This window comes from Rhinolophus sinicus, chromosome 17 (genome assembly GCF_057876585.1).
Source record: "Rhinolophus sinicus isolate RSI-liver-muscle chromosome 17, RSI-T2T, whole genome shotgun sequence".
Lineage (NCBI taxonomy): Eukaryota > Metazoa > Chordata > Mammalia > Chiroptera > Rhinolophidae > Rhinolophus > Rhinolophus sinicus.
The window spans coordinates 53,785,198-53,799,599 of NC_142517.1; the positions used below are offsets into that span (position 1 = coordinate 53,785,198).

Sequence of the window (14,402 nt, forward strand, 5' to 3'; positions counted from 1 at the left end):
AGTTTAAGGATAAAGACGCAGGGATTAATTTAGCCTCCAGAGCAGAGAGCAGAATAGAAAGCTGATCTGAGAATGTGATGCCATCCAAAATGCCATTCAGTTGGCTAAATGTTTTTTTGTTTTGTTTTGTTTTGTTTTTAAGTTCCTATTCCAATGACATACCATTCTAGTCGGGAGGTGTGTGACAACAGAAAAGGACTTTCAAAAATGAAGTTTCCTGTTCTTCTTGTCCTGTGTTCGCAAAAAAATGAACTTCTATGATTTTGACTCTATAATGTATATCTTTTTGAATGCTCACTGACACTAGAGAGTTGATACATGGGTATCTTTGGGGAGAAAGGACTCAGGAGTTGCTTTGGCTGGGACACAACATGCAACCCAGTATGAAGAAATTTATTTCAGTACAACTCATTTATTCCTTGATGTCCCAACTAATGCTTTTGAAGACCAAGGTCACAGAAGTATGTTTTGGCCTCTGGCCTGTTTGGAATTCTCTTTGGGTTGGACTATGTACATATAGTTTCTATTCTTCCTAAGGAGACTGGTGTTTAGTGAACAGTGTGAATGGGTCTAAGGATTAAGTTTTTCAAAGTGTTCTTGGTAAAAAGTTTCATCTCAATTCTCAGCCTATTCCCTTAAGTTCCCTATGCTTGCTCCTCAGGCCCTATACTTTTGGGGAGTTCTTGGCCAACACTAATCCCCGTGGTGTTTTCTTTCCCAGTTGTCACAGACGAGACCTTGAGCTTCATTCAGAAAAGCAGACGCCTCCTGGTTGTTCTAAGCCCCAACTACGTGCTCCAGGGAACCCAAGCCCTCCTGGAGCTCAAGGCTGGCCTAGAAAACATGGCCTCTCGGGGAAACATCAACGTCATTTTAGTACAGTACAAAGCTGTGAAGCAGACGAAGGTGAAAGAGCTGAAGAGGGCTAAGACGGTGCTCACGGTCATTAAATGGAAAGGGGAGAAATCCAAGTATCCACAGGGCAGGTTCTGGAAGCAGCTACAGGTGGCCATGCCAGTGAAGAAAAGTTCCAGGTGGTCTAGAAGTGACGAGCAGGGTCTCTCCTATTCATCTTTGAAAAATGTGTGAAAGGGGTAAAAAGATCCAGGGGTACTCCAGGAAGGAAGAGTTCCCCATTCTTTATACCCAATTTATTGTTTCACGGGCAGAAAAACGTTCTATGGTAGCCTCGCCATAGAGATAAATTCAGGGTGACTGTATGACTGGCTGTTCTGCTTCTTCAGGCAATACTGAGATTTAGAATGATAGTGCCACCAGTTTGTCACCAGTTTCTGATGTCACTGTTCTTTGCAGGCAAAGACTCGGTTGACGTGAATTTTGCCACCTTCATCCTCTGTCCTTGTTCCTACATGTCTCTATTCTCTCTCTCTCTCTCTCTCTCTCTCTCTCTCTCTCTCTCTCTCTCTCATAATTTTAACATTACGGGGAACACCTTTGCTGTGGATTGAAAGACCCCTTAAAGATAAGTCATACATTAACAGGGTCATTATAAGTTTCCAGGTATAGTTTTCTTTTTCTTTCATCATTATTCATCCTTAAAAATATAATCAGGGTCTAAATTTATATTAGCTGAGGATAATGAGTTCTTTTACTCATTCTGCTGTATGACACACCATCACAGCAAGACGGACACCCACTTAGAATGATACAGAGCAGTATTACTGAAAGTGTTTCTTCTAATTGATTTAAAGGACTTGCCTGTGTTTTCTCCTACTATACCCCCTCTACCCTTTATCTCAGGTAATTGATGTCATATTTGTCAACTTGAAAAATGTATCATAATGTTTCTATTATAGTAAACTTCTGAGTATCTATAGGTCAACTCACATTTATCACTCCATCTTCTATCTACTGTACCTTGTTTGTATCAGTAATTCAGAGTTTACAGGTGGCTCCACACTTGATTCAGTCTGATAGGAAACTTCTCCTAATGGTGCTAATAGAGAGTGAAATAACAGCAGAGTGCTTTTAGGGCATTTTTCTGGCTTGTGAGAAAAAGCACAGAACAGGGTGTTTGTCAATTTGTCTTTTAATCTCAGCCTTGCTAATGTGAATATTAGGAAAGAGATGTCTCCTTGCTTGTTTCTGTTTCCTCCATTGTAAAGTGTGGAAGTTAGATTCAGTGACCATGAGAGCTGCTTTTAGCATTAATATTCGAAGAGAATTAACTGGACCCCTAGTGTTTTCCCTGTTTTATTCACTGGTACAGTTAATGAACTCACTCCAAACAAGTCATCCGAAATGTCATTGTCAATGTAACTTGTTTTAGTTTGTTTTAAATAAAATGTTACTGTTCTTAAGATTTGAAAAAGTGAAAACTAAATCCAGAGTTTACAGAGTGATGGATATCTGTCTTACTTATATGTGTATGTGTGTGTGTGTGTACACACACACACACACAAATTATATATATGAGTGTATCTATATTTAATATGTTACATATAGATACACATGAATTATATATATGTATATATGCATATATGCATAATTAATTTATGTATATATGTGTATATATACACATACACACATATATATATACATTGCATAATGTATACATATACACACACACACATATATATACGTACGTGCATATGATGTTAAATAGTCATTGGCACAAGCCACTGGAACACTTGTCCAATCTTTAAATTTTGTTTTTACTGTACTGCTTTTGTGTCAGTGTTTTCTACACATTAATATTATTTGAGAATTCACAGATCATAGACTAGTAGCTGTTGTTAGTACTTGCCTTCCCTAAATTGGTATAAATAACTACTGTTACAGTTGATCTGGGTGCAGTGGAATATGTTGTTCACAGAGCTTCCAAGGTCACTGCTGAGCAGTCGCCAGCCAGTCCTCTGGCATTAATTTATCATGTACTGTGCTTTAAGCACACACTTAAAAATTAAGCTATGTTAATCTCAGTGCTCAACTGTTGGGGAAGTAAATCTCTATTTGGACTGTTGAGTCATAAAGGAAAGGAAAATAAAATACCTCTAAATGAGCCTAAGTATCCTATGAAACACCATAATTCATAAGTTAAGGAAGCTCTTATCCAGTAGTGTGAATGCTGTTAAACAATTCTAAAACTATCTCTTACATTTAAGTCCTTCAGCAGTATTAATGACCACAAAAAAACATTTCTCTATCAAGGAGTTACTGATTATTTTAAATTGAAGAAAAGTGTGAATTCTTGACCATAAAACTGTGCTAGGGAGTCATTCTTGGATGTCCCTTTTTTTTTTTTTGGCCTTGTTAATGATGTTCCTTGTTACGAACCACAATAACTCCTAATAATCCATCACTCACAAGTCCAGAGGAGACCTGACTCCAAATAAGCGTTGCATATCAAGTCTTGCGTTAGCTTTAGGTAATTGGGGGAGAGTCCCATCACTAAGGGATGATTTTTATGCCACTACTGCATTCTTTTTGCACTTTTGGGTTCCATATTTATCCCAAATGCTGTGGGGTGCCCCTAGAAATTTCCCGATTTTTTCCCCCCTATTTATATTCTTGTCTTTGGAACTGTTCTCTTCCAAATGCTAAAGTCTAAAGCATCTCAAATTTACATGATATGGCTCATTCTAAGAGAATGTTGTTTCAAGATCTTTTTCTTTGTTTTATGTCCTGGAAGATGCCACATATAGAATATTTGAGGGAGATGGGGAAACATAATTTAGAAATCAGGAAGAAATCGCTCTCTAATGTTAAAAAAAAAAAATGCCCCAAAAGTTTAAAAAAGAACCTTAATGGTTTAAGATATATAAGGATCTTCTGCACACAAGTTAACAAAGAATCATGATATATAGAATGTCTAATTACACAATCATATGAAATTTATTTAATTCTCTTCTGTATTATAACTTAGATGGGTCCCTAGTATTCTTATAAACAAGCACACCATTGTATTGGGAAATAAAAGCATCACTCCACTTGTTAATTATCCATTTTCTTTCCATAGGTTTTAATATTTTAAGATTACCTTTTTTATTTTATTCATAAATTTTTGTATTTTCCATTTTTCATTTGATTTGTAAATTTGTTTATTTTAAAAATAAACCTTATTTTCAGCTTTGAATTTTATTTTGTGCATGTGTTACATGTCTTTATTTTCATGTTTGGGCATAAGTAATGAGAATAAAAAGAATAATGCATATGAAAATGTTATAAATTACGCTAGTTAAGTTTCTCTTTCTGAGAGAAATCTGAGAAAAATGGGAACTTCATCTCAAGAACATTTTCTTTACTTGTGAATAAAAGAGTTACTTAAGTAAAACGATTTGCTCTAGTATACCAGGTGTGTGTGTGTGTGTGTGTGTGTGTGTGTGTGTAGAAAGCCAGAGAGACAGGGAGATAATAATAGAGAGGCAGAGAGGGGAGGAAGAGGGAAGAAGAAAGAGAGAGAGAGAGAGAGAGAGAGAGAGAGAGAGAGAGAGAGAGAGAGAGATTCTTTTAAAACAAAGACACAGCCTGTTCCTTTTTGTTCAACTTGGAACTTGGGTAGCTTGCAGGAATCTCTTACCTTTTACAGGATTTAATGCAACCCCAATGCAGTTGCTTTAGAATGAGATCAATTAATTAATGCCTTGCTTTTAGTTAATAGATGGTAATATGAATGAAGGAATCAAAGATGCATTTCTGTCACAAATAAATCAGTGATAAATATTTGGATATGCATTTTCTTTTGAGTTAGTCCATACTTTAATATTATATTCACAGTGACAGGAAACCTTATGCTTAATTTTTTCTTTTCTATCCACTTACACTAAAAATATTTATTGCGTCCCTATAATTGAACTGGTTAGATTAGTAAAAATTTTCCTACTGAAGATTTTTTCCCTTTGAAAGGAATCTCCAAAGGGTAGACTAAGATCAATGGATGGACATTACAAGGAAACAGATTTCTATTCAATCAGGAAACTAAAGCAGAGTTGAGCAATAATGTATTTCATTGTTTTTTGGAGATACTAGGCCCCCTTTACTAGAGATGTACAGAGATTTGATGAATTTTTATGAGATTTTATATATGGGTTCAGTGCATTGGATGGGTGGTGATGAGTCTGAAGTTGCTTCCAACCCTGAACATATTAAATGACCTCCTAGAACATAGTAGTGACTAATTACTTTCAATAATAGCAGATTCAGTGTCAGTAGTTTGGTCATCACAGCTAATTGGATATTACTGACCTTGTTAAAACTCTCAAGATATTTTCTTCAGTCATTTATTGATGTCACTAGGTCTTTCACACAAGTAAATTCACAGTATGATAGGAGAGACATATTCAGCAACTAGTCTGTCTTGTTTCTCTGTTTCTATCAAGGAATATGAAGTACCATTAGCAATGGGCTAGGAGATTAAGTGTTTCAGTAGTATTTTTTTTTAATCAACGTCTATTTTCAACTGAACAGACAGAACTTTTAAAACTTATGATTCTCATAAATCTACATATTAAGGTGATTCTCTGAAATCATCATCAAGAATTGATTCAGATTCAATCAACATTAGTGTGTTTGCAGCACACTTTATTTTAATATTGGTTTTGCTAGACATTTACATTTAGGTATCTCTAGTTTGTCTAACAACACTCCATGTTTGCTATCATATGTGTTTTATAGATGGGTAATCTCATATATAAAGATGTTAAGACAAAAAGACAGATAAATGACAAAACCAATATATGAATTCAGATCCATCTTCCAAATGGGATGACAGCCCCCCACCCCCCTTTTTTTTTTAACTACACTTCAAGTTTTAAGAAAGAGAGAGAGATGTACTGCTCGTTCACACACCAATAACCTAGCCAAAGAACAAAATCAAAGCCCTAGTTTGTTTGTTTTTCCTAGGTGAATTTCCGAGAATTATGTTGTACAAAGGCAGGAGTATTCTGGAATATTGGGGAGTTCCAGACCAGAAATTGTGACTTCAAAACAAAGTACCACACAAGGAAACTAGCGTCATCACTATATAGCCACAACTCATTTGAGCCAGACAGAATAAAGGACCCTCTTCAAATAATCTTTAGCATTAAAATCACAATAATTTGCATCCTCAGATATGAAGTTTTGACAATATGTAAGATATTAATATATATGCCATAAAGAGCACAGCTTCTTTCAAAGTACTCTGTGAAGACCTCTAAGTAAAAATAGGCTATCCCCTATCAGAGAAGCATTTACTATATTCATTACTCAAAGTCTGGAATTTCACCATTCATGTCTGTTTCTTTAGCATTGCCCTCTTTCAAATGCAAATCCCACATTTTCTGAATGGGGTACTAGTAAGTGAAAATTTAAAAAGCCACAGGCTCTTTGTTAGAGGATCTAGGATAATACTTTATTTTGAACAGGATGTACATTTTCCTAATGTGGCTATTTTGAAGTAACACACACACACACACAATCTGAGTACACAAGTTCCTTTTGATGAAAAACTATCCATGTTATTTTAAAGGTTTATCATATGTATCATGAGACAGGAAAAGCAGTAGGCTTCCCACTCTCCCATTCTCAGGTTTATGAAAGGCAGCTACATAAGATTTTGGGCAGTATTAGACAGAACACAGGAGTTTATAAAACATGCATGCATACACACACAAACACACACACACACAGGCTTTGATAATAAGTGAAAATTTAGATTCATCTTTTAAGATAGAGACAATTCTCTAAAACACTCTGCACTTTTTATAAAACCCTTCACAGGTTCTTAAAAATTGAGCACATGTCTCTTCTAATTTTCCTTCAAATTCATGTTAAATTCACTAATTGGAAAGAACTAATCTGGCCCACAGCTCCTTCATTCCCTGTCAAATTTTGTAACGATCAATTTCCTGCAGACTTTCAGCTTGTCTTCACAGGCTGAAACGTCTCTAGGCCACTATTTCACCCCCGACCCTCAAAGCAGTGGTACTCAACCTCATGATGTGTCTGCAGCACCTGTTGTCATAGCTGTCAGGGGCTACGGTTCATATATTTGGAAGTTTTTCCCTTCAGAAAATAACATTGTTCATTAAGCTCTTAGAGTGAACAGTGAGTTAAGCACTGCATTTAACTCAAGATCTTTTCCATTCAGATCTGTCCAAATCCACTTCAGTTAATTATTAGAATTGAATGCTTTGCCAGAAGTCTTAACTAATTGATTCTTATCCATTGTCAATGCTGCTGCCCCTTTAATTGATTTTTAGACCATATATTCACACAAAAAAAAAAAAGAAGAAAAGGAATTTTGATCAATACTATGAATTGTCTGATACAAAAACTTTTTTAAGTATCAAGACATGTAAACTATATGGATCTTAGAAGATGGTAGCTCCATATTGCTTTGTGCTGATCAGACTATGTCTGGTGCACTATGTTCAGCCCTGTTCAAGATACTACTCTTAAGAAACACTTACATAAACTGAATATTATTCAGAAGAAAATAATAAAAGTGGGGAAGAGATTTGATACCATGTCATAAGGAGAATAAGATAAATGTTATTTAATCTAGAGATGAGAAAAAAAACAGTGAGATCACAATGATTGCAAAATATTTCAAATATTTGAGGATATCAGATCTAGGATCACTATAAAAAGTAGTAAGGAAGAATATTTCAAACCAGGAAATAATTTACCAACAGAACTAAATTAGGTGCTTTTAAAGGTGGTTAATTTCTCATCTTTGATAGTAGCAGATACTTAGCAACCATTGGTACTAGTGGTATAGATGAGATTCCTTAACTGGGTAGATTACTTGACAATGAGATCCTGTATTCTCAAGTGTTTACTCATTGCCTGTCCTTTGTAGGAAGCACAATGATAAGCTGGAACTTATATAAGTTTTCACTAGGCATGTCCTATCTTTCCATTTTCCTGTAGATACAGTGGAAGCAGTGTTTGACTTCATTCAGAGGAGCCGAAGGATGATTGTTGTCTTGAGCCCAGACTATGTGACAGAAAAGAGCATCAGCATGCTGGAATTTAAACTGGGTGTCATGTGCCAGAACTCCATTGCTACCAAGCTCATTGTGGTTGAGTATCGTCCCCTTGAGCATCCACACCCGGGCATCCTGCAGCTAAAGGAGTCTGTGTCATTTGTGAGCTGGAAGGGAGAAAAGTCCAAACATTCTGGCTCTAAATTCTGGAAAGCCTTGCGGTTGGCTCTTCCCCTGAGAAGTCTGAGTGCCAGCTCTGGCTGGAATGAGAGCTGTTCTTCCCAGTCTGACATCAGTCTGGACCATGTTCAAAGGAGGAGAAGTCGCTTGAAAGAGCCCCCAGAACTCCAGAGTTCGGGGAGGGCTGCAGGTGCCTCTCCAGGTCCAGGCACAATTTCCAAGCACAGAGGGAAGCCCTCTGCAGCCTGTCGCTGCTGTGTCACCTACTGTGAAGGAGAGAGTCACCTTAGGAGCAAGAGCCGGGCAGAGATCCATACACAGCCCCAGTGGGAGACACACCTCTGTAAGCTTGTTCCCCAACAGTCAGAAACTCAATGGATACAAAATGGCACCAGATTGGAAACCCCTGCTCCCCAGATCTCAGCCCTTGCTCTTCACCATTTCACGGATTTATCCAATAACAATGACTTTTATATCCTATAATTACTGTGTGGTGGGTGGTGACTGCTATCTCTACCAGCCCTCTTTGTGTCACGAACCTATGGGAATAACTGACATTTTTATCATCTAATGGACAAGCATATTGTGTCTCCTTTATTGATTTTTAAAAACTATTTATTTCTAGGAGACAAAAGATCCGAAGGACCTGCATCCAGAATTATTGCCTCTAATGGCCTCAGAAGAGCACACTCTTCTTGGCCCCTAGAAGGTCAGTATGTAAAAGTTGCCTAAAGTCTGATCCTCTATCTCGCCCAATGGTTTAAAACTGAACAAAGAATTTAAATGTGTTTCCTTTGAGTTTGTTGATAAACCTCAAGTTATGAGTTAGCCAGGTATAGTTGGGCTATGAGACTTACAGGGTATGTGTATATTTCAAGGGAACATTATGGAAAGGAGTTGGTTCTAGTGAAAGCTGTAGGACTAAGCTCAACAGAAAACCTACAGCATGTTTTCCCTGGAAGAACCAAACACACCCACACAGGGATACATGGTGTTCTCAGTCTCACTGTAAACTAGTGTTCTCTAAACTGCCTAAAGTTGTTAGCATCAATAAAGTTATATTTTTATGTGATTTCATTTGTACTAACAAATGTTTACCCCCGTCTCCCTCCCCTCTCTACTCTTACGGCTTTCAAATTTATATCTGAAGAGTATTCCATTTTAGGAAATCAAGATTTGGTTTAGGTACTAGGAGAGCTGAGATGCATCTTCAGTTCCTTTCTAATGCATATTAGGAGAGATAAGGGAAAGGACCAAAAGAGAGTGAGAAAATGTTTCAAATGAAATAGAAGTTTATGCAAAAATCTATATTTTTTAGAACTGACAGCTGAAAAAAAAAAGTGTAGTATTGTTAGGGGTTTAGTGTAGAGTTTGGTGCATGAATCCCTTCTTCCTATTCAGTATTCTGAGAAGGGATAGTGAATTCAAGTGCCTACAGGGATTAGAAGGTTAAAAAAAAAAAAAAAAAAAAGAAAGAAAAAGACAAAAAAGGGCCAGATATAAGGTTCTCCATTTAGGACCCATGTGTATAGGGACATAGGTTCAGATACGTGCTTCTTTAAATATTTAAACATAATCATAAGAGGTACACAACATTTGATCACCCTGTCAGGGAGTTAATGGAGATTACTGGATTTGTAGGTAATTGAAGAGCAATTTATTTCTTTAAAAGGGAGCAACCTCTACTTAAACTCCATCTGGATTGTTGTCACTGATTTAGCCCCAGCGTTAACTCTCACTGTTGGCAGATTGTTCAGCTTTTAAGAAGAATCAAAAAAATTCAGATTTTTATGTAATCTCTCAATTATGGGATGGTATAAACTTAAAAGAAAAAGAAAAAAAGGGAAAAAATCAAAAAACCAATCAAAATACATGAGTACACATTCAGTCTGTGGGCCACTAGTTTGCAGTTTCAGAACTAAGATATTCACCTCCCAAAAAATAAGTGCACATAGGTATTCAAATGTCCCTAACAATATTGAGACTGGAGAAGACAGGCTGGCCTAAGGACATAATGGAAGATGTTTATTCTCTCCCTGAATTGAAAATACCTGAACTCTTAGAATAGGGCAGATCTGACCTAATACTCCATCAGAGGAGAAAAAGATGGACGGTAACGTGCCTTCTATCTACTCTGTGGGTTGACTATAAGAAAATTAGAAGCACATAATACTACCCTTGAACAGGAGCAGAATAAAAAGAGCAAAAGGCCGTACTAGACCTGGGCAGTCAATATATTAGTCAGGGCTGCTACCGAACTATGGCCCAATAAGTGTCAGCCTCTTTTAGTCACTTATGGTGAATGAGGGGTGGAGAAACAAACCAGAAGTTTTATCATACTACTCCTCTTGCAGAGAAAAGCAAAAGATCCCTTCTCTGTTGAAACAGAGAAATTATTAGATCTTTTACCTGTTGAAACAAAAAGATGAGGAAAAATAAGGACCCCACAGAGCAAATGCAACTTATCATGGAACTTCTAATGAGGAAATGACGGTCCATCCTACCTGAATGTCCAGCAGAAAATCATTGAGCACAGCCCATGTTCTATGTTGCATTACTCTGGAAAATATTAATTGATCCTTGATGTATGTTCAAGGATCTTCATATGGAAGATAGATAGCAGACTCTCTCTAAATCTGTTAATTGTGGGTAATAAAAGTCACTCCATATCCTAAGAAGGAAGATAATATTTTTTCCCATAATCAGTCTTACTCCTTATTAGCAGTGTCCCACCCAATTAAATATTTTTGTAAAAGCTGATAAATTGCTTTTGTCATTTAGGAATTATTTTTAAGTGAAGAAAAATAAATGAAAGGACTACTAGCAAAGGCATGAAAATGAAACATAAGCTCTTATTATGAATGAGAAGCAAGATAATCATGGTGTTCTCAAAAGCTAAGTTTTGGTCAGTATCAATTTCCACTTACAATATAAGTTCAGTGTAAGCAGTATAAAGTCATGAATTTTTAAATTAGCTATTCAGGGGTCAGAAAGATAATAGACCATACTTTTCCTATATGGAGAAAGGCTAGGAGGTTATGTTATTAGTCTATGACCCAACATTCTGCAATTGAATGTAATATCTAGTGCCATATTTCAGTAAGGCAAATGATAATAAGAAAGAAAATTTCCTCATGGGTCATGAATATTCATAATTGAAATGATATGATTATAGGTTAAATGGATATTATTTACATAGGAATATAGCCTATTTAGGATTACAAGTTTTAAGTCAAGTAGAGATGAATATGAGTCCTGCTTCTCTCCTAAGTGTTTGACCATGGGATATCTGGACCTCAATCTCCGGCTAACTAAAATGGGGATAATTTGATTAACCTCATTGGGTTTTGTGGGCATTAAAAGATATAATGCATGCAAGTGCATAGCACAGTATCTGGCACATTATAATTGCTCAATAAGTATTGGCCAGTAGTATACCTATAATAAAATCATTTTCATGGTTCCAAAAACTTACATTTGCATAATGACTTATGGCCTACAAATTGATTTCATATTCATCACTTTTTTCTTTTTTTTTTTTACTCTAACAAAATGCACAAAAGCAGTATAGAATGGGAACATATTATCTAGGTTAAATGATTTTTCTAATGACACTCAGCCAATTAGCAATAGGGTTGGGCTTCTAATCTAGGCTTATTACACCTAACCAGTGCCAATTCTAGAAATATTCCTTAAGATTCAAGAGGAAGTATTTCTATTACAAAGCCACCTATTTTTTTTTACCCCTCTCTTTCCCTTCTCACCTAATTGCAACTACTTACTCTGAACTATTATGCATTCAAATCAAAAAAGGCAGTTAATGCAAACCCATACACAGCTAATTAAATGTCTTATCAATTGTCTGATGTATCATTTGGCCTTGTCATATTATGATTTTATATGATTTCAATTTTGAATATTATAACATTCATTTTAGCATTTAAAAAGTAGAGTCATTTTTTTGTGTCCTCTATACTCTATGATAATGCTATAATTTTTTCTCCCAAAATAAAGAATTTGTATTTGTCTTAAGGAAAAATAAAAATATGTTCACTATTTACTTTGCAAAAGAAATTTAATATTTCAGCAGCTGTGATTTACATTGTGAGTTTCTATTACATCCTCTTATAACTAGTAAAAACTATAGTAATATTAATAATATATTCACTTCCAGTGTGAAGAGTTGAAGTGGTTGATAAAAATAATGTTCCTGAACTAACATTCATTTAAAAAGCCACAAATAATAAACTGATCGTAAAGGTATGCACAGAAGGACAAAGAGTCCCTTTGGCAATGGTTTCAAACTTTTGTGTGTCTAAGAATCATTTGGGGGTTCATCTTACAGTGAAGATCCCAGATAAGCCCCTCTCCCAGAGGGGCTGATTTATTAGGAACTGAGCATTGTCTAGGAGTCTGCATTTTAATACTGTACCCTTGAGAGTTCAGTAAGGTTTCCCATGGGTCAAACTATTACCTTTGAGAATTCTTTCAAACTCTTCCCATATTTTGTATATTATTATTCACGTTATAAGAGGAGAGAGTCTTATTAGAGTCTGGTCCAAGGTTTCTTAAGTCCAAGGCTTCAGATCATTATGCATCCACATCAGATCCATTTTGGGTTTATATTAAAATGCATATTTATTGACCCCATGCAAGACTAACTAAATAGATTCTCTAAAGTGGGGCAGATTTGCAATAGGAATCAACTTCCCAGGTGATTTTGATGCACAAAAAGTTTAAGAACCAGTAATTTTTATCTCTCTTTAACTCCTCTTTTACCCTTATAGGCTCTGATTTTCTCCAGCCAAGGAGGACTACGAATCATCCTTTTAACAAGGTGTTTACAGGCAATAGATGAAAATGTAGGGCATGTTTAGCCCCTGGAGTTGCCTTGGCACAAGGAGACAGTTGAATAGAAGAGTGGTTAGTAGAGTGTATTTCTAATACATGAAACATCAAGCACTGACATCTGGAATCTGGTAGGATTGCTGTGATCATCATATCTATTAATCAGAATCAGATAAGCTATTCTGTGCTAATAAATAACTCCAATATTTCAGTAGCTTCCTATTAACAAGACACTTTTCTTGTTTATGCTACCTGCCCAGCGTAGGGGATTACTTTTTTGTAGCTTTGCCATCTGAAATGTGTGGCTTCCTGCTGTTCTGTTTCAGCCTAAATATTACACTTACTACTCTCACTTGCAGTTTATTGGCCAAAACTACCAATGAGTACTACTATAGTCATAGAGACAGCTGGAAAATGCACTTTTATTATGTTCCTAGGAAGAGATAAATGAAATAGAACTTGATGAACACTGCTGCTTTTGTCTAAGAATGAGATATTAAGATCACCTGAAGAGGCAAGAAACATTCAAACAGATTTGTCACGTGACTTGATAATGAAGGAAGAGAAGGACTTTGTGGCCAACATCTCACCTCATCTTGCCGATGTGTCAAGTTAGTATCCGTAAACAAAAACAAAAAAAACAAACAAAACGAAACAACAACAAAAGTGTGTAGAAAAGACTTGGCCTGACCTTGTATATAAATGTTCCCCAAAGAAAAGCTGTTGAAGGAATACACAATAATAATTACAGTTCCTGTTTAAGAGGAAGCATTCTTAAAAGTTGGAAAGTTCTTGTATTTGGTTAATTTCCGTTCAGTGGCTTTGCGCAAACTATCTGCCAATGAGCCATTTCATTTTTTAATATCCAGGGAGCCTCAGAAGAATTGAAGATATTTAGAACACAACAGAGCATGTAACATGGTCATTAGAAAGCATCACTTGATCCATTTATCCGAAGAGCTAAATAGGGAATTCAAACTGAACGTGCTAAAGCTCAGATGAAGGAAGAGACAAAAGCTGACAAAAAGTGGGTATTATGAAGTCTGCTGCTATCTATGCATCTGCTGTCTCTGTGATTTGGACTCTCTGTTTGTATTAAAGATTTGAATTTTATATGGCTTTTCTAATGTTGTGCAGTATCATTCAATCATGAGGAAAAGCTCTCTTTGTATTGATGAGAATCAATGCTTAAGAAGTCATGATCTATGTTAATAAGTTATAATACTGAATAAGGAAAAAACTTTACTTCCTAGTGAAGCGAGGAGATAATTGACACATTCAAAATGCTTTAGAGAATAATTTACACATTTTTTTTCTTGAACAACTCAAAACTTAAGATATTTAAATGGAAAGAATGGCTCTTTGAAACGGGCTCATGGGAGATTCCAAATAAATTCTGAACTCAGATCATGAGCTATGTTATCCTTCTCCTAAGTGATGGGG

At 36.0% G+C, this 14,402-nt stretch overlaps 1 protein-coding gene across 10 annotated transcripts in view; it reads left to right on the forward strand.

Annotated features, from left to right (window-relative positions):
- The window catches only part of IL1RAP (interleukin 1 receptor accessory protein), a 128,119-nt gene extending 114,132 nt beyond the window's left edge, over positions 1-13,987 (forward strand). For 6 of the 10 annotated variants that reach the window (XM_074329429.2, XM_088794502.1, XM_019743144.3 and 3 more), the window contains one exon: positions 7,876-9,178. In XM_074329429.2, the coding sequence (XP_074185530.2) occupies positions 7,876-8,594 (719 nt within the window). In that variant the 3' untranslated portion in view covers positions 8,595-9,178. Of the gene's footprint in view, positions 1-721; positions 4,102-7,875; positions 9,179-12,898 lie in introns of those variants that run through there. The other 4 variants (XR_016019818.1, XR_016019817.1, XM_074329455.2 and 1 more) reach the window with 4 other exon arrangements.
- The last annotated feature ends 415 nt before the right edge of the window (positions 13,988-14,402 follow it).